At 38.1% G+C, this 25,301-nt stretch overlaps 1 protein-coding gene across 2 annotated transcripts in view; it reads right to left on the bottom strand.

Moving 5' to 3' along the window:
* LOC122806915 (inositol hexakisphosphate and diphosphoinositol-pentakisphosphate kinase 2-like) overlaps nt 1-25,301 on the bottom strand; it is a 1,544,141-nt gene that overhangs the window by 427,697 nt on the left and 1,091,143 nt on the right. For both annotated transcript variants that reach the window (XM_044077730.1, XM_044077729.1), the window contains one exon: nt 9,284-9,448. In XM_044077730.1, coding sequence (XP_043933665.1) covers nt 9,284-9,448 — 165 coding nt within the window. The remainder of the gene's footprint in view (nt 1-9,283; nt 9,449-25,301) is intronic.

Below are 25,301 nucleotides of genomic sequence, written 5' to 3'. Positions count from 1 at the left end.
AAGGTCCCATCTGCCATGAGGTATTCTGACTCACAAAGCATATTCAAATTATCCCTGGTGGTTACGACAACAACATTGGTATCACCTTCGTTATCTGCACTATGTTCGATAATGAAGGAACCGGTCTTCAAAGGTAGCATGTCAGCACTCAGTCCGCTAATATTATGGAAGCCATTACACATTTCCAATTTCTTCTTATACCTCTGCCTCTCAATGGTTTGTTTAAGGGCACTGGTATTTGGTAACTCATTGATAACATCACTTGATGTACCAGCTAGGACTTCAGCAACTATTTTACAGGGATCCTCCACAGATTGCTCAGCATGATGTTTCAACTGTTCTTTTACTCTCATCACCTCCTCTTGCACTACATCGGGGGCATGGTAATGTGGTGTGCTTTTCATCAGCCTATGTCCATGTACATCTCTTTCAGTTACACATCTACCCTTACACCTTTGTTTATTTTTTCTTGTACAACACCAATATTGCTTGACCTGAACAGTCTTCTCCTGATAATACTGATACCCGTCAACTAGCAACAATTTCCGACCCTTCCGAGTCCTACTTGTGCTGTATACTGCATTAACTGTGCCTGGTGCATATTCCTGCGAAGTTTCTTCCCCAGCCTGTAACACATGTTATAAACATTCACAACTGTAAACTTCTGCGCTTTACAAACACAACATTTCATACACTTTCTACCACTTCGTATGCCATAGTAACATTACAAGATTATGAAAACTGTTAATCTGACATGGTATGGTTACCTGAAGTTAGATATAAATTCAAGTACATATAGTTCGAACATATAGTGATCAGGATACTTAAGACAGCTTGCACATATTAGAAACAGTATTATTGATATATGCCAAATCATTTTACTTGCTGTTTCTAGTAAATGGTATACATTGTTACCTCCATAATCCTCTGATTCCAATATTTTCCTACACTAGTGAACGCCACTACAACATGCACACGAAACTCTGCTGGGAAAATGTTTTACAGAACGCCAGACATACATTATTACGTATGTGACATTATTTAAGGTCGTACTACATCTGTGCAAATGTGTAATAATCGAATTGCACTCAACGGTCGACCTTTACTGATTTACACATATTCAGTTCGCATACCAGCTATCTTGCAAACAGTAGTTCGACAATCTCACACTTGCCTGTTTGTGATTCACAGTATTAAAGGTAACCCTCGAACAAATCTACAATTTGAGCGTGCTGTTTTCTCTGATTTCATTTTCCTTAGTCCTGTTTTTACTTCTTCATTCAGCCTGCTGTTTTCCCTGACTTCATTTTCCTTAGTCCTGTTTTTACTTCTTGTTGGGAGGATTTGACTTTCTCCTTCAGCCTGCTGTTTTCCCTGACTTCATTTTCCTTAGTGCTGTTTTTACTTCTTCTTGAGAGGTTTTGTCTTTCTCCTTCAGCCTGTTTTCTCTGATTTCATTTTCCATAGTGCTGTTTTTACTTCTTCTTGGGAGGATTTGTCTTTCTCCTTCAGCCTGCTGTTTTCCCTGACTTCATTTTCCTTAGTGCTGTTTTTACTTCTTGTTGGGAGGATGTGTTTTTCTCCTTCCATTTTATGCTCTGCATGGAGCAGTGTAGCTTTTTTGGTGTTTTATTCACTCAGACGATACTGGAACAAATATTCTCATCTGGCTTTGATATCCCCTGACTGGTAAGAAGACTTTTGCTTGCTACCCTTTTGAATGCTGTTTAAGGACTATCTTCCTTACCTTTCTATCTTTGCCATGTACTCTGATAAGACTTTCTTTGTGCGATCTACTGAGTCACTTTCTAGAAGCTGCTAAAGATTTTCTGGTGCTTTATTCCTTATCCATTGTCACAGCTCAATTATGACTCTGTTGGCTGAACAATATTACTTCTTAGCCTGGTTTGAATTTTCTGTCTTCTTCCTGCACTCCTTCTTTGTTTTGATAACTTCTTAGATTTCTGCATTTCACCAACAACTCTCCTTATATGTCTTATTTCCATACCCTGTATGGACACACATCTTTGGTGTAGTCTTCATATGTGCTACTTTGAGACTTTGCCATTCTTCTTCAGCTCCATCAATTTCCTCTTCTTCCTTTGGCACTAGAGCCCTGAGAACTTCCTTGAACTCATGTGCTCTCTCTCCAATCCACAACCAGATCTTCAGTCTAGTCTCCGTTGACTTTAGAGCCTTTTTTGGCTACTGCTTGTGGCTGTGACTACTAGTGGTATACACTGAACACCAAGGGTTTTAATGTGAATGAAATTATACCAAAATTAGAGCACTAATTACTTAAGTTCTTCCACATAAACATATTGAGTTGGGGTAAGCTAACTACAGAAAGTTGCAAGGTAAAGTGGACAAGGTTGTTGTACAATGAACACACCATGGTACCAGGTGGTTAAGAAAGCAGGTTGATTACCAGATCAGTGGTGAATGCACCTAGATGGAATATCAAGTCCAAAGAGTGATTACAAGGGACAGCATAATTTAATCAACTGAGCAAACCAGAATACCTGCATAAGTCTAAGGAATTCTTTAGTAACACCCACCAACTCATTTCTGGTCTAGATGCTGAAGTCACCAATAGCTATTTATTTTTAACACGACAACAGTAATATGACAAGTAAGTGAACTTTTGTACAACTGTCTTTACACTAGTGGGTAGGTGGCAAATTAGAAGTTTTCCTGCTTTCACATCCAATACAAAGGATTTGGTACCCTTGCTAAAGAAACTGTGCCATTTCAAATGAGGATCCAACAGAGCTAACCCTTAACCTATATTGGGAACTATACAAATGAAATGTAATAGGAAGAAAGGCTGCTGCTAGATTGGGTCCAAAGTTACTGCTTAACAAAACCAAAAACAAGTTTATAGAAATTCTTAAGTCTTAGAATGTTACTAAAGTTTATCATAACAAACAAACACATTAAATAAAAATGATAATAATACGCAAACACTGAAAAAGCAAAACCATTCACTGCATAAAGCATTCAAGGATAACAATGGAGTTCTACAAATATAACACATTAGTTACAAAAACAGACAAAATTGAGTATAATAAATGTAGAATAATCAAGATGAGCTCATGATAAAAAATGTTACTAATTTCAAAAAGTGCTCAGTCTTGGTTTATCCAAAACCAAAATGTGCCCGAAAAGTTAAGTAGCCATAAGAAAGTCAGACTTAAATCTAACAGTACAGAATTGATCATAATCAAGTCTAATACAACTGCAATAAACCCAATTCTAAAACCATTCCACTTGCCATTGCCTAGCTGTTGTTTCTACTAGTCCAGCAGGCAGTTGGTCATCATTACTCCCACCATATGCTAATGGCCATATTCACAAAACAATTTGTTGGAATCCTGATAAGGAGACAGGTAGAATTATATTAACAGGCATCTCTTACCAGCAAATTAAACAAATGGATGCGGACCGGGGTAATAATAACAAGAATAATTATAATGCTACCAAACGTGCCAGTTACATTATACCTGCTATTTTAAAGTGCAGAAACTCCACAAGAGTCAACCCTCACATCAAACTAAGCAGTATTCCTCAACTTAAGGAAGTTTACAATATAATACCAATATAATAACAAGGATGCATCACTGTTTATGAATTTCAAAACAAACATGTTGCTGCAGTCTACCATGTATCTGAATGTTCTTTGCAGAAACACAAACCAGAGCAAAACAGAGGTGGTGGAGTTCAGGAGAACATCTACATAGTGACAAAAAAAAAAAAAAGAACAGAAATAAGCTATACAGCAACAAATGTTAATAAGGAACCATTACAAAACAACACAAAGTATACAGTTTTAGCACTGGAAGTTCATAATGCTACTGTCAGGAAATTCAGAGTCCAAAATCATGCAATACTGAATAAATCAATCACAGCATATGCAAACCTATGCTCAAAATACAGTTGCAAAAGAGCCACTCAAGGGTCATACAGGGATAAAACCCTGACTACGCCCCAGCCGTCCCAAGTTTGATTACTGGCTCAGGAGACTGACAGAGCAGCAGGGAAGGAATGGGCATGCCCATCCCACATGGAAGGGCAATCATTGATATGTTCCCTGATGGGGTTGTGATCCAAAGAGGGTAGTTGCCCTTGGACATAAACAATGAGCATGGTGGGTAGGGAAACAGAGTGGGTACAGCATTAAAAAAAATCCCCCCTAAATGGAAGCAGGGACAAGCCGAGCCCCCCAAGATAACCCCAGGATCCATGACTAGCCCCCAGGAAAAAAAGGCAGAGTAAGTCCAAGGAGGTTTGAGAGTAGCTGATAGACCCAGCATGGATGTTGGGTACTGGGGGATGGACCTGTAACAATGAGGTCTGAGTGGACCAAAAAAAAATTACAGTTGAAAGAAAGGTAGATTTTTCATAGTTATATTCTGCAGCTTATTGCTAGTTATCATTATTAAGAAAAGGATAATGTCCAACAGCACTTCAGAAACAACACCTGGTTTCTTGTAGACATACATTTTTTGTACATTACCCAGTAATTTGTCATCATTACTAAGAAAAGGACAATGTCCTACAGCACTTCAGAAACAACGCCTGGCATCTTGTAAACAGACATAATTTTTTGTACACTACCCAGTAATATGTCACTGAATCACCTGTCCTACCATTTAGTCTACAATGACAAACAGGCTCCCTGAGTTTCAAGCAAAGAGAAGTTACCCTTACCAAATAACAACACATTCTTACCATTCAGTAATTGTATGAGATAATGCTCCTTGACAAGCTATACAGCTGGATTAATCCTTTTTATCATCATTTTGACAATTTTCTTACGACTATGTGATGCATATACACACGCATACATACATACATACACACACACACACACACACACACACACACACACACACACACCCTGAATTGTCTCCAACCTCTACTGAGAACCGTCCTGCAAACCAAGTAAAAATAATTTCAGACCCAGAAGTTGTAACAAGCAATAGACTAGTATAGCAATCATCTTCATACAAATCAAGAAATGACAATGAAGATTTGATGGGATCAACCAAATGCAAAACTGAACCAAATTGTCTTTTAAGGGATAAACTGTAAACCACAATGAAAATGCTAAAAAAATATAACAAACAGCAGGATCACCGTGGGAATAGGCATAAAACAAAAGTTTAATACTGACAAGTGCTTTCACGTTAAAATTAACAATTCTTCCGGTCTAATACAATACAAGAATAGTGTAAAACCAAATAAATAGTACATTCAAAATAAACTGGGCAATCATAAAAGCATTACAATCACATGATGGCAAATGATAAAAATGAAGCAATTTAACATAGCTTACGTCCCTCCGGGGCTGGTTTGACACCTATCAGCTTGCATCCTAAGTATCCAGTTTAATTCAGCTCTTTCAGTAAAATTTATTAGATTCCCCCCTCTCATACTAGGGTATATTTGTTGAAGTCCTTTAAAATAAAAGCTGTGTCCCTGATGTTCCAAAATGTTTTGCTAATGCATTCTTTACATCTTTCTTCCCGATATCATACAAGTGCCCCAAAATTCTGTCCCTTAGTTTTCTGTTGGTTTTTCCTACATAAAAACATTGGCATGAATTGCAAGTAGCCAAATAAACTAAGCGCTGTGTTGTGCAATCCACGTAATGACAGGGCACAAATTTAAAGTCTATCTTAGGATTTAGTTTATTTGGCTTTATCTTTACATACTTACCAGGCTATTAATCTGTGAGCCTCCTTAGACGTTTATTCCTGCATTCCCATGGTAATTATTAGCTCTTATATTTTGCAATATGAATTTCCAGAGATGGGCTGCATAAGTACATGTTGGGTACTTAAAATATTTCCTCTCTCTATGAGGACATTGGTGCTAAACCAGGAGTGACTATGTGACAATTTCCTTTTCCTAAAGTGCACAAACATCGAAACATTATTAATCAATGCTGGAATGCTGACACTTTGAAAACAAACTAGGGCGAACAACAAAACTCTGAAATGTCAATGGCTGAAAAAGGAAACAAAACGTCTTCCTTTTCTGATCACTAAGCCTTAACCTTTCCCTTTAACCATGATACTGCTAGGGAAAGGATTGTTTTTTTTTTTTGTCAATTTATGTGTATGGTTAAGGGCAGAGGCAGGGACAAGGCTAGACTTAGCTCACATGAGTAATGTGGATGGGGGGGGGGGATTTGACACCCTCCTTCACCTTACTCATGGAAAAAGATTGCCAAAGAGCTGTGAAAGGTACATGATGCAGATAACCAAAACAAAGTTGCAGTTTTTGCATTTGATTTTTTGTGATAGTTCAATATGATCATCCTTCAGACATGATCAAAAAATTAAAAAGAATACAGCCACGTGGCAGAACACAAGGGAGAAAAGCATACAGAAACAGGCAGTGACACATTCAGAATTCTGTATATAATGCAAAACATCTTGCCAAAGTACAATGTAGATAAACTTCACACAGCTCTTCTATAATACAGTGTTCATGTAGGGCTCACAAAGGGCACCTTTGCCGTCTCATTTCTAAACCGAATAAAGGAAGTCCCCCATGCTATGCAATACAGAAAAAAACAAAAAAACAAAAAACAAATGTGGAATCAAAATCCCACACAAGACCGAGAACAAATTGTGATGGCTGCTTCTTCAAAGGTCACTTCTAAATGCAGTAGAAAAAGAATGCAGAGGTAGTGTCGTGAGCTCAATATGGGTACTTAATTGCAGATTATACAAAAGTACTTTCAGAATCAGTTTTTGTCAGCTGCATATGTAAATAGAAGCTAGTGTCTTTCAGTTAATATTTTCCTGCGGGGTTAAATGCTAAAAATATTACCTTAGCTAAAAGCCTTTAAACTAGTTTTAAGTAGTTATTACATTACACCTTTCTGATCCCTTTAACTCTAAAGTTCTTTTTTTTTCAAAAATGTATCAGAAATGTTGCCCAGTCCATGCAGATCTCAGCAAAAAGTGCATATAGAATTTACATACTTTAGACAGCATCAGTTCTTTGCAAACAGTACTTTTTTGTTGCCTGACATTGAGAACTCACAGGATGCAACCATGTGGTCTTGTGTACAGAGTGATTTGTAAAGAGCAGTGGTCACGAGAGCTCATTGTTCAGCTTTACAACCCAAAATATAGCCCTGTAAGGAGAAAAATCTCAGTGGGGCCCTTTTACAGTCCTCCACAACAATGAATAAGCTCTCTGAGAAGATAAAGCAGAGCTTCTGTTTGGTAAATAGCAGTGAAATATAGCTTTACAGACTAGTGAAGCAATACAGTACTTTTTGTAGACAGAACAACTGCTAGCAATGGCAAAGAACTTCAAACACTAGTTAGTGTTTGGTATTTAAGCAATAACCAATGACGTGGTGCGGCAAGTTGAAGATTTACCCATGGTTGGCGTGGTTTAATAATAAAGCCAGCCGTGGGTAAATTTCAATATACCACAACCACGGAGTTGGTTATTGCTATTATACAATGACATTACTTAAGAAAAAAAATACTTACTTTTCTTAAATAATGTCTTTGTATAACGGTGCATTACTGTTCTTCTGCTGGTGGTGGTATACTGCTTCCTTGTGTTGATGTACTGTGCATGCATATAGGACTTGCGTTCCTACAATGGAATCAACGGAGAGAAGAAAGTCTTCGTTGCTCCGTTTTTTTTTAAATTTATTTAAAAAAAAAAAGGTTTTGGACAATTTATACTAAGGGAAAAAAGTCTGGGCGACTGGACCTTCTTCCGTTGGTATATTGTGGGATTTACAATGGGCACGCTGGCCAATCAGCATGCACATTTTGGAATATTAACGGGGGGTCATTGTATAATTGACATTACTCCTACTCTGTGTGTTAGTATTTTGACATCAGGTAAGCCACTTGTCTTTCTAACTTTAATGGGCTGATTGGTTTTCTCTGGGAAATGTGAGCAGGATCCCAGCACAGCCACTTTTGTCAGTGCTGTGTCCGCATGAACTCACACTTAAGGTTAGTAAGTAGGGCCCACATACCAATCTGATACTGCTGGCAATGTAAATAACACATCATAACAACATTCTCACACAGCTAACTACCCCATTCTAGGTCTGAAGGGAAAGTGGTCAAAGTCACACTTGCTGTAACATATACAACCACTAATGCTACAGACTGCACTAGGATATCAAATTTAGACTATGGTGGAGCTATTCCACTTCAACAGGGGCTTTACATTTTAAATCTTTTCAAGATGTGTAGTAGATGGCATGTTAACAGAACATCAACTCTGACAACATAAACTGAAACTGAGCTGGAAGAGGCAACATTTCTAAGTGTTGACATATATATATATATGTATGTATATATATATATATATATATATATATATATATATATATATATATATATATATATACATGTGGAGAAAAAGAGACCAGAAAAGGCTAGCACTGAAAATGGCTTAGCCTCAGACAGATGGCAAAAGAAAAGGATTAGACAGCAGTGCACTGCAAAACTGCAAACAAATGAAGCTATGCTGAAACAGGAATCACAAGGGCAAAACCAGACTGGATTTCAGCTACAGCAAGGAAAAAACAAGAAAGATATGTAGGCCATATTAACAAAGTAGTAGTCAAAATCAATCAAATTAAAAAACAACAATGAGATATGGGGACAAAGAGTAAACAAGAGCAAGAGAGTACAGAAGCCTAGAAAAGGGATGGCTAAAATACAAACATAAAATGATGCGTTTCCCAAGAATGAATAGAACAGTGTGAATAGGAAAAACCAAGCTTCACCTGGAAAAGGATGAAATGAGAAGAATATTAGGGAAGAAAACGGTGAGACACCAGTACATGACAGCAAACTGGCAAAATGGTACTGGTAAATTAGAATGGTACTAGCTGTAAGATTATAACAGTGTGATTGGGACAGACAAGAAAAGGAAACAGGCCAAAAACAAACTTCAGAAAGTAAACAATGCAGTCAAATTTAAGGTAGCATGATTTTATGATAGATTAAGTGTAACAAGAAACATATAATACAGTGCAAACTGCAGGAATCATTTTGATATGCAATGATTAAAAATGGGGCTGAACATGAATATGAGAATGAAAAAGAAAACAATGCAGACAAGTAACATTAAAATTAAATTAAACAAATATTTAATGCTGAAGTTAGAGAGAGAAATATCAAATGTTATAAATCTCAGATAGACCTACTGTGATTATGTTAATCAAAATCACCACTATACATCTGAGCATTTAGATATTATTCCAGGAAAGGTCATGGTTTACCTCCATTGATCCTGTTTTTCTAGGGCGATTCAGGGGGGATCTTCTCTGGATGGTAATTGGCTCTGACAGTAGAGGTGACAGAGGAATTGCTCTGTCCACCTCATCATTTTCTTTTGCTTCTGTCAAGTCCTCAAAGCTGCCTTGATTCGTTTTTTTGTCTTCATTCTAGAGCAAAAAAAATGCACATTCAACATTAGAGATGTATTAACAGGAGTACTTTAAAATATAAACAGTGGAAAAACAGTGGTAGTAATTGTGGATTACTTAAAATGCATAAATAACTTACATAAAGCGGTAAAGAATTACAATAGCATTTAAGCATAACTACACTGAAAGTATACCATTTGCTGGCACCAATGAAGAAAAGAGAAGTATAATACATGGTCCAGCATCCCTTTAATGCCCAGTCATTGCATTAATAAACTTATGCGTACAGAGTAAGAAGTTAAATAGGTACCTCCCAGCCTTACAAGCAATACTGCAGATAACATCTTTTGGAATAAAACAGCAGACACACAATGTAAATTAAAGCCTGTGAAAATTATGCTGCAAATACAAGACAGTGACAATTGTTTTGTACCTTTCACTGTCAGTACAAAATCTTAACAAGTAACTGAGAAATATATAGTGGAATATTTGACAAAGGTGATAGCTGTTAAAACTACTGTGATACGTTTGCAGTTGAAACATACCTTTTCAGAGTTTATGAAATTAACTACTTTTTAACCTTTTGTTAATGTTATTATGTTCAACTCTGACAAGCCTTCCCTTTTGAATTCAGAGTTCACATACCAGTTCTGTGACCCCCTTCCATATTATTAGGTCAAATTTTTCTCACACTTTCAAGTAGTCCTACACAGCTCTTTGCTGTTGGAGCCCATCTCTTTTGGAAAGATTCAACTTCTGGCACTTTTTTGATAGGGCATGTAGTAATAAATTATCATTTCTTGTGACACAGTGAAAACTCCATAATATCAGTCAATACAATGGTAGTTTACTGGATCTCCATCACAGAAATCAGTCAGGAAATATATACTTATCCAGAAGATTTTTCCCTTTTTCTTGAAGGCTTTATTTAGGCAATAATGTTATAAAGCACAGTTTTATACATAGTTAAAATATGATGTATTTTCTGAATTAAACAAGTTTTATTACATTATAGTATTCAAAAAGTTGTCAGACAAGAAAAAAAAAATAATGGTATGAACATATGGAAACTATTTTTTATAAGATACTGGGAGGAGTTCATTATTTATTTATTTATTTATTTATTTAATTTATTTTGAATTTGTTAACCAGATTAGAGCGTTGATCCCACTGGATCTATTACAGTTTCAGCACAGAGGTAAACACAAAAGATGCATGACATTATACACAAAGGGAAAGACAAATGTAATATATATGAGTGGATATCTCAGCTGGGAGGTTGAAAGAATCCCTTGGCTGCAGTTGCTCAGTACCACATCTCTCAACCTCTTGGAGCAAAAAAACTCTCAACAAAGCCTAAAATAGTGGGGGGGGGGACAAAGGTCCAAAAATAAGGACAGATTTTAAATATTGCTCTTGAGTCTATATTACCTTGTCAAGACAACATTACAGCAAATGCCATTTCGCTGACGAAAAAACAGCAAACTGGCATACAGGGAAAGCCCAGGTCAGAGATTTTTTCTTAGGGAAAGAAATTGCTTGGCTGTCGCCATGACATTGCCCTTTACCCCACTGTAGTGTGATCTCAAAGTTGGTATATTTAGTTAGGGATGGTGTGGGGGAACGGTTAGGGGGAAATGTTTTAACTGGTGTGTTGTGTGTTGGTTTACCGATTTTTTCGGTGACCTGGGCTTTCGTTGATTTTGTAGTTCACCGTTTACTTGTTGGTGAAATGGCATTTGCTGTAATGCCATTTCGACAAGATAATATTGACTCACTGCTCTTATAAACTTACAAATTTAATGGAATAACAGGAATTGTGTTAGTACACAATTTCTGATGGATATGATGTCTGAAACTCGAATCAAAGTCATTAATTTGTGACCAGTCCTCAGTGACTTTCCAGAAAACCACAAACTTTATGAGGAAAACACCAAAAATACGAGGCAAAAATCTGGACAGTTGAGAGGTATGCTCCGTACTTTGGATACTTAATCACAATAAAAAGTGGAGTCAGAATTACCCATGTAGAGGGAAGTAGTGTAGAAAGAGGTTAAGCTATTCAACCAGAGATAGAGCAGTTGCATTTTCCCAGAGACGTGCAATGTGCTTTTTGTTCTAATCAGAAATGGGTTAGGAAAATGACCTTTAAGAAAAAAGGGAGACATTCCCACAGTTTGGGAATAAGGATTGAAAAAACATGGTCTATTCACTAAAGCCTACTTTTTAGTTTTCATAAAATATCACTGCACAGCTGACAAGTATGTGTGCAAACAAGAACCTCTGCATGTCATGAGAAGCAAAAGCATCCCTGCTCAGCACAGAAGAATGGAGTAAGCATACCCTGCTCAGCTCAAAAGTATAGAGCATGCATCCCTGCTCAGCTCAGAAGTATGGAACAAGCATCCCTGCTCAGCTTAGAAGTTGTTGTTGTTGTGTCTTTCGGCTTTTCCCGGTTAGGGGTAGCGACAGCAGTAGATTTGTACGTGCTGAGTTGCCATCTCTGACGCACAACCTTCAACAAAGGTACACCCATTCACGCATGTCTCCACACAGAAGATGCTCTAGCTGAGAATCGAACAGGACAATGTCATACTGTGAGGTGACAACGCTACCACAGCACCACCACCGCGGATCTGCTCAGCTCAGAAGTATGGAGCAAGTATCCTTGCTTAGCTCAGAAGTATGGAACAAGCATCCCTGCTAAACTCAGAAGTACGGAGCAAGCACCCCTGTTTATCTCAGAAGTATGGAGCAAGCTTTCCTGCTCATCTCAGAAGTAGAGAGCAAGCATCCCTGCCTAGCTCACAAGTATGGAACAAGCATCCCCACTCAGCTCAGAAGTATGGAGCAAGCATCTCCACTATGCTCAGAAGTATGGAGTGGAGCAAGCATCCCTGCTCAGCTCAGAAGTATGGAGCAAGCATCAAACATCCCTGCTCAGCTCAGATGTATGAAGCAAGCATCCCTGCTCAGCTCAGAAGTATGGAGCAAGCATCCTTGCCTAGCTCAGAAGTATGAAGTAAGCATTCCTACACAGCTCAGAAGTATGGAGTAAGCATCCCTGCCTAGCTCAGAAGTATGGAGCAAGCATCCCTGTTTAGGTCAGAAGTATGGAGTAAGCATGCCTGCCTAGCTCAGAAGTATGAATCAAGCATCACTGCCTAGCTCAGAAGTATGGAGCAACCACCTCTGCTCAGCTCAGAAGTATGGAGCAACCACCTCTGCTCAGCTCAGAAGTATGGAGCAACCACCTCTGCTCAGCTCAGAAGTACTGCAACACTACAATGAAACCAGTGCAGTATATGTGTGCACTTCTGATGCTACTTGGCAGAGCACAATAGAGCTACCTTGCTATATCAGGATAGAATACATTTTTCTGTAGTACACGACATGGTGTAGATCTCACACTGATAATATATAAGGCATACATAGGTATGTAGACACCTGGTAGGGCATCAGCAGAACATTCATAGAACAGAAATGTAGTATAGGCAGAATACATTGTGGATGGACACTTTGATATTGCCATCCCATGTAAGCAGTACGCTGTAAGATACTACATCTCACAGGCCCAGCAAATTGCATATATATATATATATATATATATATATATATATATATATATATGTGTGTGTGTGTGTGTGTGTGTATATGTATACAAACCACGAAAAGAACAGCACCAACTAAAACAAAAAACTTTCACCCGCTCAATGTCTGGACTTCTTCAGAATAAAAACACAGTACATGCCTCAACACTAAAAAGAGCTCAAAAGACACACCCCATATTCCCAATTAATAATTAAAGCAATATGCATTCAACTAAAACAATTATGCAACTCACAAGATAGTAAAAACAATGATGGTTAATACTGAAAAACAATACATCAAAATAAAAATAAAAACCTGAACACTAAATAATGACATGTCATCTATAATGCTAGCATAGATTTCAACTTTAAATAACTTGAGATAGAAATGACATCAATTAGTCCTGGATGTCGCCCAGCATTAACTCTAAGTTGCCACTTTAATTCAAGGAATTCTAAAATGGTGTCATTGGGACCCCCCCTAGAGTCCTGGGTCAAACCTTCTATGACAATGAATTTGAAGGAATGTGTAGGATACATTTTGATATGTCTGAAAAGGGCATTTTGTTCGTCCTTCTTGATGTCATAACCATGTTGATAAACACAATATCTGAAGTGCCTGATAGTCTTACCTATATAAAAACAGGTACAGTCGTTACAGACTGCGGCATATACCACCCCCTTACTGTCACACAATTTCTTTTGTAACTTAATCATTCCATGTCCATGTATGAAAACTTCTGCACCCTCCAACATCACTTTACATTGGGTGCAGTGTCCACATTTACTCATTTCACCTTTGTTGGAACTCCCCAAACTCCTTTTAATCATAGTTTTTAAACAAGCCTCTTTCTTATATACTATGTTTGACCTTTCACCTAATTTACTGGCAACCTTCGGGTCATGTTTGAAAATAGAACAACATTTTTCAATGACAAATTTAATTTCCCTGAAATGTCCATTGTAAGGCAAAACCAAAGCTTTGTTGTAATCAACATTACCTTTGTCATGTACATCCTGGCTAACTGTAGGTGTACTAGTGAAACCCAAAAGGGGCTTGTAAAACCCACCCTGTCTTTCTCTTCACTTCATCAAATACTTAATTTAAGAAAACGTGGGGGTAACCTCTTCTGTGGAACATATCAAATAGTTTAGTGCATTCAACCAAAAACTGGACATCTTCACTCACCATCCTGGCAAGTCTCACACATTGCCCCTTAACAATGGATTTTTTAATGATGAGTGGGATGCCAGCTCTGGAAATGCAAATAAGAGTTGGAATGAGAGGGTTTCCTATACAAGTTGGACTCAAATTTCTTGTCAACCCTATTCTTAGTCAAGGTTACATCTAAGAAGTTGACTTACTCTTGAGCCACAGTCATGGTGAACTCCAAGAAATCAGTGGAGGAGTTGAGAAATTGGAGAAATGTATCCAACCCGTCAACTGAATCCACCCAAAAATTATGCTGTCATCTGTAAAGCGTCTATACAGACACCAACAATCCTTGAATTCTGACATGAATAACACATTGGTTTCCCATAAAAACATGACTACGTTGGCAAACGTTGGTACGCATGCAGCGCCCATGGCAACACCTTTGATCTATCTAAATAATTACCCTTCAAAACTGATGAAATTGTTCTTGAGGACAATTTCCATGAGTGAACTTAAAGTGACACTTTTGTCATTCCCTATCTGTGTGTAAAGCCAAATATTCATAAAATCAATCTATCCTCTTTCATGTGGATAGTGGTATACAAGTTTTTAACATCAATGCACACAAAAACTAAATCATTGTTGTACAATCTGTCAGTCACCCCATTCAAAAAGTCCCAGGAGTCCTTCAAAAATGGAGAATAATCAATAAAGATGTTCTTTAACGCTTGGTCGATGTACCTGGCTATAAAAAAATGTCTTTGATCCCTTATCATCAATAATGGGTCTCAAGGGAGGCTCAACCAAAGATTTATGAATCTTTGGGAGACCAAAAATCGTGGGAGTCCTAGGATGTTGCACTTTCATATACTCTAAGTCACTTAGGGTGATTTGGCCATTGAGAAACAAATCTTCTAGGCCCAAATCAACCCTGTGAATGGCCACATTCATTTAATTTAAAGAAATTTCCTCATAATCATCTGACAACAGTAATAAAAGGATTTTGTTGATCTAAATCATCCTTACTCATGACTACAAGGCCACCTCCCTTGTCCGGTTTCATTATTCTCAGGGATGTGTATGACCTAACATCCTTGAGTAATGTGGCTTCATCACTGTAAAATATTAAAATGATTAGGAATGGGACATCTCACTATCTTCCTGATTTCTTCTTCACATAAAGTTTAAAAAATTGCAACTATGGGATGAAAGGAGGATTGTACATGCTGGGTCTCCTGTTATTCTGATGTAGTACACTGTCTACACCCAAGTTACCAAACAAAAGACCAATATTCAATTTCCTGGAAAACAATTTAAGTTGTAATAAAATCTGATCTGTTCTGGCCCTTTGAATGGGAACAAAAGTTAGGGCTTTCTGAAATAACTCGGCCCAGCTGCTTGAAATCTCACGGTGACTGTAGTTATATATGTGAAAATCACCTAATGAGTTAGATACAACTGAATATGCTGGTTGAGAATTCAATGTAAATTGTTCTGTCTCCTCGAGTCCATGTATCTCCCCCTCCCCTTGTTCCCACTCCAACCTTGTTGGTAGTGGTTGGAGCTGTGGTTGGAGGGACCCTGTTGTCTGTAACCATTGTTGTTGTTGTCGTCCTCCCCCCCGGTACATTAACCTTTCTGATCTCTTCAGGGGGTGGGTCTAAAGGGGCCTGTTCACCTTCAAAAGAATGACACCATTGTCACTATGCCCAAGCAACACATTACAGTCATTTACCATCAGAAAAAACATTGTTAGATTTGTCAGATTTGTTAATAGGGGGTTAGGAGTAGGCAATATTGTTCTTGTATTCCCTCAAGTCTCTGTTGTACTTCTTGATTTTTTTTGGCTTTCAGTTCTTGAATAAATTTATCAACTTTGCAGAAAACAGCTTTATACTGCTCAATTTCAACATCAAAAAGTAAATCATTCTTGAGAGAAATGTCCAAAGTTTCTATAGATTTGTTTAAGTCATACATTTGTTTGGCATAGTCATTAATAAGTACCTGTAGAAGCTCAAAACCATGTTTGTTAAATAAAATAATTAACTCACGATGTGAGTCTGAATCCTTCACCAACCTGAAGGAAATTTCCACATTCTCAAACCTTTAGGCACACGTTCTACCTTCAGGCATTTCTGTAAATAGTCTTGTTCTAACTGTAATTTACAAGACGTAATGACCGATTCCTGGAAAGTTTTCCAACGTTTATCCACTGTCCCCATGTTCAAAGTATTTTCTTGTTGAAACCCATTGAATAGATCCTTATTTAACCAAGTATTAAGGTTGAAAACAGAAACGCTGCTTCTCTCCCCGTTCTCGGCGCCTGCAACAAGTGAACTGGCATGACCTTGTGTCCTGACGTCATCTTGGACCTGTGAAACAGCTCTATCTTGCCCTGGGGGGATCTCTGAGCTGTTACTGGAACCAGAAAGTCCAAAACCCCCCAAATCATTGTGGTTATAAAACACACACTTCTGTGTTTGGGAATAGCACCTGAACAGAGTACACAGTCAACACGCTGTGTCAGTCTCTGAACTAACACAGTTAAATTGTTCAGAGAATTAGTTAAAGTCTCAAATCTTTCTTCAGTGCTGGCCACACTCTCAGTGGTATCATCAATAGCAAACTGTACACAAACCACAAAAAGAACAGCACCAACTAAAATGAAAAACACAACCAGTGTGTGTGTGTGTGTGTGTGTGTGTGTGTGTGTGTGCCTCTGTGGAACTGCTGCATTCACAATACCTGTACACATACCTGTAACCTGTAGCAATCACAATATGTATTCCTTTATTCTGTAGGACTAAACTGGGGTCAGCAAGTGTAGAGGACAAGGCTTATACAGGTCACAAAATATCAGCCATGCTAAAAAGAACATCTAGGTGTAAGCACTTAAGCAGCATGGACTACAGCTAGTGGGGAGAAGGGGGTTCAGATAAACCACTGAGGGATCAGATGTAGCAGTCTGCACTGCATGACATAAGTGCTATGGGTGGACACAGGCACACATTGGGTCAATGCCATCATTGCCTGGCTGACATGATTAGCTGCACCAAGCAAGAGACATGCTATTATTGTCCATAAGACTAACAGACATAGTTGTAAACAACATGTTGCAACTTTAGTGCTACTGGTGGTTTTGCATCCATTGCTGCTGGGGGAGGGGGGCACTCACTGATCATGTGTTGTCTGGCTTTTGCTGCTGCTGTCATCATCTGCTACGGCTGCCGGATCTTGCACCTGTTGGACTGTAACCATGTAATCAGGATGTCCATCTTCCTTCTTCATAATCATACTATACAGCATAGCACATACTACAAACATCTTCCCAGTTGTCTCAAGGGAGTAATGCAGACACCCACTAGATGTACAGAGGCATCCACCAAAACTGTGCCCTCTTCAACCAAAAGACAAGTTCAAAGACATCATATGTCTTAGCATGACAAGTACTGTATTGCATTTTTGCCACAATTTCATGGTTGTACACAAGGGTCATGAGCCTTATTTCACGAAAGTAGCCAGCATCACCTGCAAAATAAAACCCAATTTTTGTTTGGGGGTGGCTCTATGCGCAGTGTGTGCAGTGCATGTCAATATTTATTTTACACACTGTGTCAGCACTTGCCAACTAGATGGCACTGTGAAAAGTGACCAAGCTGAAAATCAACATACAAGTCAGGTGTATACCATGTATGGGAATAATGTGCACTATCACAATGCTGCATACACACAAACATGTGCACAGACATGCACACACATGCACACATACATATTCAAAATAATTCCCTGTGCATTGCAGAGTAACTAGTAGTTCAGGGAATGGTAGCCTTTCCTGTTCATATACTTTTATAATTAGATGCCAAATGGAGCCCTTACTGTTACATCAGGGGTGTCCAGTTAACAGTACCTCAGGAAGATGCTCATGTCATAGAAGCCATGCACAGCATTAGCTCTCTTTTTTGTAGTTCTAGGTAAAAGTATATGTTCCTCCATATGCAGCAGCATGAAGTCTAGGAACTTACAGAGTACTTATGACATAGATACCTGCAAAATACCTAACATATCCCCAGCTGGTCACTGAAAATTCACTGTAGCTATAACACAGGGCAGCAGTATAATGTCAAGAAACTTACAGAGCACTTATGACCTGTTATTATTGAAAACCCACTTCACTGAACTTCATAAAAATGGGCCAACTTACTTTCATGAGCTCTCGGAATTTTATTCCAGGAAACGAACCACTTGGCCACCATGGTGAACTTTACCCTTTCCCCCCACTATAGTGTAATCTCTGAGTTGGTATATTTAGATTAGAGGGGCTGTGGGGGACAAGCTCCCCACTTGGGTGAGATTGATTTGCTTCAGTTTCTTTATTTAGTTATGATAGCTAAGTGGTTCCTTCCCTGGAGTAAAGTTCCGGTGATCCAAGAATTTGTTAAAGTAAGTGTTCGGTGAAGTCGTCACAGTTTTTTGAAGTTCAGTATATTGGGTTTTCAATAACAAGAGGTAGACCTCCTGCAAAATACTTAAATTGTCTCCAACTAGTCACTGGAAGTTCCTTGTAGCTATAATACAAACAGCTACACATACATTGCTTTCCATGGAGACAGGGAGACTATGCAGTTACAGATATTCACATATGGGTGAAATATATTAACAACTGTCCTACTAATATCCTGATGTCCTGACTCATTCTGTAATGATCAGTTCTATGATTACTGGTCATATTATGGCACATCAGATACTAACTATATCCATGCCAAGCCTGTTGGCTGACAGTATGGTGACAGTACATGTAAACTATTTAGAACAGCTAGCAGCTAAAACAATATGGTGTTGCTGTACACACACTGGTGCAATTCTGTTTATAGCTATAGGATGCAATTCTGAAATTTTCCATGTGCTTCCTCTTTCTAAAATGAAATGCCTGTAACTCATGACTTTTTATTGCCTTGATTTACATGTAAGGTATTAGTCATTTGGTTGTGCGGCATCATTTGTATTTGTTTTTGCTGTAATTTGTGCATACTGCATACAGTGCCACAGAAGCTGCTGCACTCCTGTGCTACCTGTGCTGCTGAATCACTGCCACCATGTGTGCAGCCAAGAAGCACGTAACATGATCCTTCATACTACACAGCTCATCTTGGAGTTCCACACATCCTTGGAAATCCCTTCTCCTCACCCCTATCTTCCACATTTCCTGCTGTACCCCTAGCTTTTAGTAAAACATTAATCCGAAGGCTTTTTTTTCACTTCTAAGAAAATAAAATTAAAGCAATATCAATCATTTCCTCTTGCCTGGCAAGCATCAATCAAAATCATCCCAGAATTCGGGTCTTCAGGATTAAAAGTGAGCCTTCTGCCTCTGTTTCAGTGGGACAGCTGAGGAAAGGTGTTAATATCAGTTCCAGACTAGAAGTAAAAGGAGAATTTGACTGTAATTTCAGTTGTGAGACAGGCATAAACAGACACAGCAGCTAAACGGCAATCAAAGCAAACACAACTGTGTAACGGCAGTTCACAAAAGATCTGGACCCTGACATATACTGCATTAATACCCCACATAACACAACATAATTGTACAGTGCACCTAAGTGGATACAGCATCAATCATTTAAGTGTTGTAAATGCATGATAGGAACTGATTACATTGGTAGTAAAGACATTCATCATTAAAGTATGATATTCCATGTCAGCATTTTGTGAGCTAAGAATCGGAGATACATAGCTCCAGGTCTTCGATTCAGCTGCCTTCCCATGGCTATGTTTGTGCAGATGTACATTTATGCAGTAGCGGCAGACCTGCTGTATTTTTTCTTGCAGGTCTCTTCATTCAGATTGCAGATGAGGAGTTCTTTGCTTCTAGCACTGAATCCACTTATGCCATTTGAAAGGCCAGCTGCAACCAATTTCTTATGAGTAGTGCCTAAGAGTATTGCAAATTATAAGGGAAATTATTCTACATCCATTAAGAAAAGCATATTTAAGTGCTTGCTCATTGTGTTGATTATAACCAATCTACATGTATAAGAACAGACTTAAAGGATTCTACATAACTTGCTCTCTTCCCACTCAGTAAGAAAGCAAATTCTCGGGGCAAACTTCACTGCCTATACTTTAACTTGTTGATATGAGCAGTGTTTGAATCAAAATACTATAGAATGCCAGGTGCAATGTACATGGACTATGGATTTCTATATTAAGCTGCAGTATTGAAAATAAATTGGCTAACCATTTTCCAGCTTCTGCTTGGGAAATAACTGGAAATAATGCAGAGCCAGCCAGGTGTATGAAATCACTTCTAGAAATTGCCAATTCCACAAAGTAGTTTCACTGAACGCCACTTTCAACCATAACAGATTGCATTTTTCCCTCCATTCTCTAACTGCAGAGGTGATCCCCTCACATACAGGGTGCAGTGGAGCTTGCTACCCTAAAAAGGCATACTTTGGCGATCATTTCTGTGATTTAATTTTACACAGTTGTCACTTGCTGAAATATTAGTAGTGGCAATTTATTAATAGCAGATCTGTGCTGAGATTAAACAATTTTAATTTTATCTATGGGTGCATCTGAAAGGTTCCAGCTGATTACGTCACTAGATGCTGTACGTATTATAGCTCCTGGGTCCACAAAACAAAACAATGCTATCACATTGAATTTATGAGCATTAGTATACAACCCAAGTAAAAAAAATGTAAATATTTTATTCAAACACTCAAAAACTCATCCATTAACATAAAAGATTCTACTGTTTGGTTAATTTTGTAAAAATGTTTTTAAATGTATGTGAATTACTTAATTTTAACTGTAAACTATTTTGCATGGCATACGTTGAGTAAATATTTTTTATTTACTTTTCTGTAGCTGCTCTGCTTACATGGTATTTGCATTATGACTTCCTGATTTTATTTATTTATGTATGTATGTATGCATGTATTTATTTATTTATTTACATTTGTTTACCGGGAAATTCCGACTGGACACAGGTCCTTTTTCAGCGGAGGCCTGTGGGAGAAAAGCTCCAAGTATACAAATAGTGTTACAGTAGTGATCATGACAAACAGTAAAATTGCAGAGCAAGAAAAAATATACAAATAGTAATATATGATAAACCATACGATACCATAACAACAAATAAAAAAAATAATAAAACAGGAATAGATTATGCAAAGTTTGACGGGTTAGGAGAATAGAACAAAATGAAATAAGATTGAAGAGTCTGAACTTAGATCACAATGCACTGTAGTATATAGATATGAGAGTTTAACACATTAGGAGAATGAGGATTTTTAGTCAGGAAAGGGGCAAGGGCAGAGCCTGTGTAATTTTAAATAAGACTTGAGAGTAGTCTTGAACTGACAGATAGATGGTAAAGAGGTTACAGAGTGGGGAAGGTTATTCCAAAGTTTGGATATGGCATAACAGAATATTGCTTCACCTGAGGAATTGTTGGGTTTGGTGACTAGAAGAAGATTTTTGCTGTTGTATTGTAGAATCTAGAGGAGCAGTATGTTTGTAGTAGGTATGAAAGTGATGGGATTTTATGAGAATAATTTTGGTTTAGGTGAAGAAGTTGTGGAAGTTCAAGCCAGTCAAGTTCCCTTAATGAGTGGCAGTGATGGCTATGGTAGGAAGTACCAGTGGCAAATTTTGCTATCTTATTACAGCAGGTTTCAAGCCTGCTTAAGTCAGTCTATCTAAGGTTTGTAAACACTGGTGAAGCATAAAGCAAGGCGGATATGAGTTGGGAATAGGCAATGCAGGTTTTAGCAGCCTTGGTTAGGAATAGTTTATTTCTTTGAAGTGCCCCAATTTTTTGTGCACTTTTCTATGGTAAGAGATATATGGAGATCAAATTTAAGTTCGTTATCAATTTCCACACCAAGAAGTTTGGTGTGATCTGAAGGGGAATGATGGTATTGTCTTTGGCAACGATGGTGAAGTGGGTGATAGTTTGGTCAGATTTAGAGGGTTGGAAGATAAGGCGTTTGGTCTTGTTACGATTAAGAAGAAGAGGAAAGTTGGAAAACTAACTTTCTACAAATGCAAATGATTCTTTGAGTCATATTTAGAAGTTCAGGTAGAGTGGGGACACTGCAGATGAGGGTGGAGTCATCAGCATATTGTATAAGGGAAGCATGCTTAGTTGAGGTAAATAGATTGTTGGTGAACAGGGAAAATAGTAGAGGACCAAGTATGCAGCCTTGGGGGACTCCTAGAGAAATGGGAAGACGAGATGATAGGGAATCTTTCCAGATGACAGGTTGTTGTCAGCCAGTTGGTGGCAGATTGGGAGAAGAAGAGATTATTGAGAATGGATAGTAGCATTTTTTGAGATACCATGCCAAAAGCTTTAGAAAGATCAAGAAATATAGCAGAGGAGAATAATTTGTTGTTTTTATGATGGAGGACAGTGTTGGTGAAAGAGAACAAGGCTGTAGTTGTACTGTGACATGGCCTGAAACCATGTTGGGTTTTGGAAAGAAGATTGTTAGCTAGAAGGTATTTTAGATCATGTGACAATGGTGATATAGCAAGGGTGACGTGTATGGACATCTTCCCCGACTGCCAACTTATAAGAGGGCAATAGATGTAAAAACTGTACTTTCTTAAGGTAGTTAAGGTAACTTCAAGAAAACAGATGAAGAGTTTTTTTGTCATCATGACACAATTTCTCTAAGGGGATAAGAGGATGAATGGTGGTGCAAAACTACTTGATATTTTGCTAAGTATAAGTGTTCAAGGATGGGGCCTTATCATTATATATTATATTATCATTATAAAGTAAAGAGTACAGCATCACCAAAAGCAGCACAAAAAAGTCTGAGGTCAAGTCTAGCCCAAAGCCACTTTCTTTGCTTCTGATACGTTGCAGCTGCTAAGCCTTCAGTTCCTCCTTCTATCCTTGAACCTGGGCCTTTGCTACACCTTTAATGCTACACTTCCCTCTCCTTCCATCTAGCTAGTGCTGGGGCATTCTGACAGTTTCATTTTTTCCTACACTGCTGTCCAGAGGTAGCAGGTTTTGATCACAAATGTTCTGCTAACTCTGAAGTCTTATTTAATTGCTCCCTTACTTCATATAATCAGACAACAGTTTTGTTTCATCCATCTTTTCAGCCCAGGGAGCTAAGCCAGTGGTGTTTTTAAAAGCTAAATTCTGTTTATGGTATAACAGAAGCCATCAGTTTATAACATACTCTATTGGCTTCCCATGGGCAAATATACTTTAATTTCCTGGTGGCAGCATTCTGACTCCTGCAATTCAAGTCATCAGCAGCAAAATTAAATGCTTATGTTTTTGTTTTTAAACCATTCAGAGTATACATAGTCATCTCAAGGGGCTTAATAAATAACACAAGGAGACATCACACATGGTCTCTCCTCCAAAAGGTCTACACTACAACTCATTTTTCTGGAACTTCAACATACCATATGACAGGCTACTTATGGTCACTATCTCAGTAGCACTTGAAGTACATACTCTATAGCTAACACCCCTTATTAAATGTGTATCTACATGCTAGCATGCAAGACAGTACATTAAACTGGTATAAGAACACCAGCTTTCTACAGCATGCAGGCTATGAGCTATTTACATAGATATTAACATTTCCAGTGTATTCAAATACATTTTGAAACAACTGCAACTTTCTATCTCCATAATCATTCACAGAACTAGAGCAATCTATTTAACTGTCTGTTCTTCTATACTTGAGGAATTCAGCAGGGCTATTCAGACTGGGAATCCGGTCTTGAGCCCTCCATAGGTGACATACAGCTCCAGAAGTCTCTTTCATCAACTGCCAGCTATCACAGTTTTCATTTTTTATCTCCTTACAGTGGACTACTTGTGACAATTGCATTGCTTTTTCTCATGGAATGCTGACTTTGACATACAGTTTATCACTTTCTCCATAAGCTCCACAGGATTCTGGTTCAGCTGCTTAACCAACAATCTCTGAAGAGAATGAGGTGAACAAAGTTCCTAATGGACTCAGACTGTTTAAATATCCTAATGGGCTAGCACTTGACTGTTCTAATTATTCAGACTTGATAGATATGTTTGACAGACCTGGCCTCAGGCTGATGTAATTCATTATTAAGCTACATAACAGAATTAAATAACTGAAGAATGTACTGCTCTTAATCATGACATTACAAATGATTTTCTGTTTGAGAGTAATGTTTGGAAATATGAGCATATGTGTGATAAAATAGAAGAGCATGTTAAAACCAATTTGTTTAGAAAACAGAGGAGTTAGAAAGAGATAAAATGGAATATACTCAACATAAAGCATATCATATGCCTAAGTCTTTTAATACAGCTGCCCTGTTTGTATCCCACATGAATGGACACCTGAACTTTGACAATTTTGATAATCACAACACGAGGGAAACTATGGACGAAGAGAATTAATTTTTTTCATCTCATTACAATGCTCACCCCAATCCCATGGAACACACATGGGATTTTATCAGTGATGATTTTGGTAGCAACTTCCCCACTCTTAGAAGGTCAGAGAGAATATGTAATCATCGTAGACAGGATTCCTTTTTAGTACACCCCCAATCCCTGAAGGGACAGAGGAATGGGGGGAGAGAGGAAGTGGAAAAAGAACAACCAGAGCAGGTACAAAATTAGAGTAACATACCATCCACAGACATTATAGTATCGACACACGAAGGGTAAAATTTTAACCTATGAGGGCTTTAACATTTTTAATTATACAGGCCTAAAACATTGACAAGAATTTTTTTTTAAAAGGGTTTAAGTTTGTCCCCTCTGGGAAAACTGATACACCGGATGTTCTCACTGAGGTAAAACTCTATACTAGGAAGTTGAATTTTCAAGTAAACTGTTCCTTCCTGGTTGTAGATCACAAGAAATTAGGTATAACCACAAAGCCAAAGTAACATTGCCCCAAATCACCACACCAAACCAAAAAGAAAATAGAATGATTGGGCACTGAAGGAAGGAGCCAACCAGACCACTAATTCCACAGCAAAATATAATGTAAATAGTAACATAAATGCCTTAACAGGTGCAATGCGTTTTTTGTCTTTACTCATACAGACATCATCAGATATATAACCACCAGTTCAAGCTTTATATCTC

Source organism: Protopterus annectens, chromosome 7.part0, assembly GCF_019279795.1.
Source record: "Protopterus annectens isolate FY-2018-M chromosome 7.part0, PAN1.0, whole genome shotgun sequence".
Classification (NCBI taxonomy): Eukaryota; Metazoa; Chordata; order Ceratodontiformes; family Protopteridae; genus Protopterus; species Protopterus annectens.
Note: the sequence above shows the minus strand (reverse complement) of the source record. Positions and strands in the feature narration are given on the sequence as shown.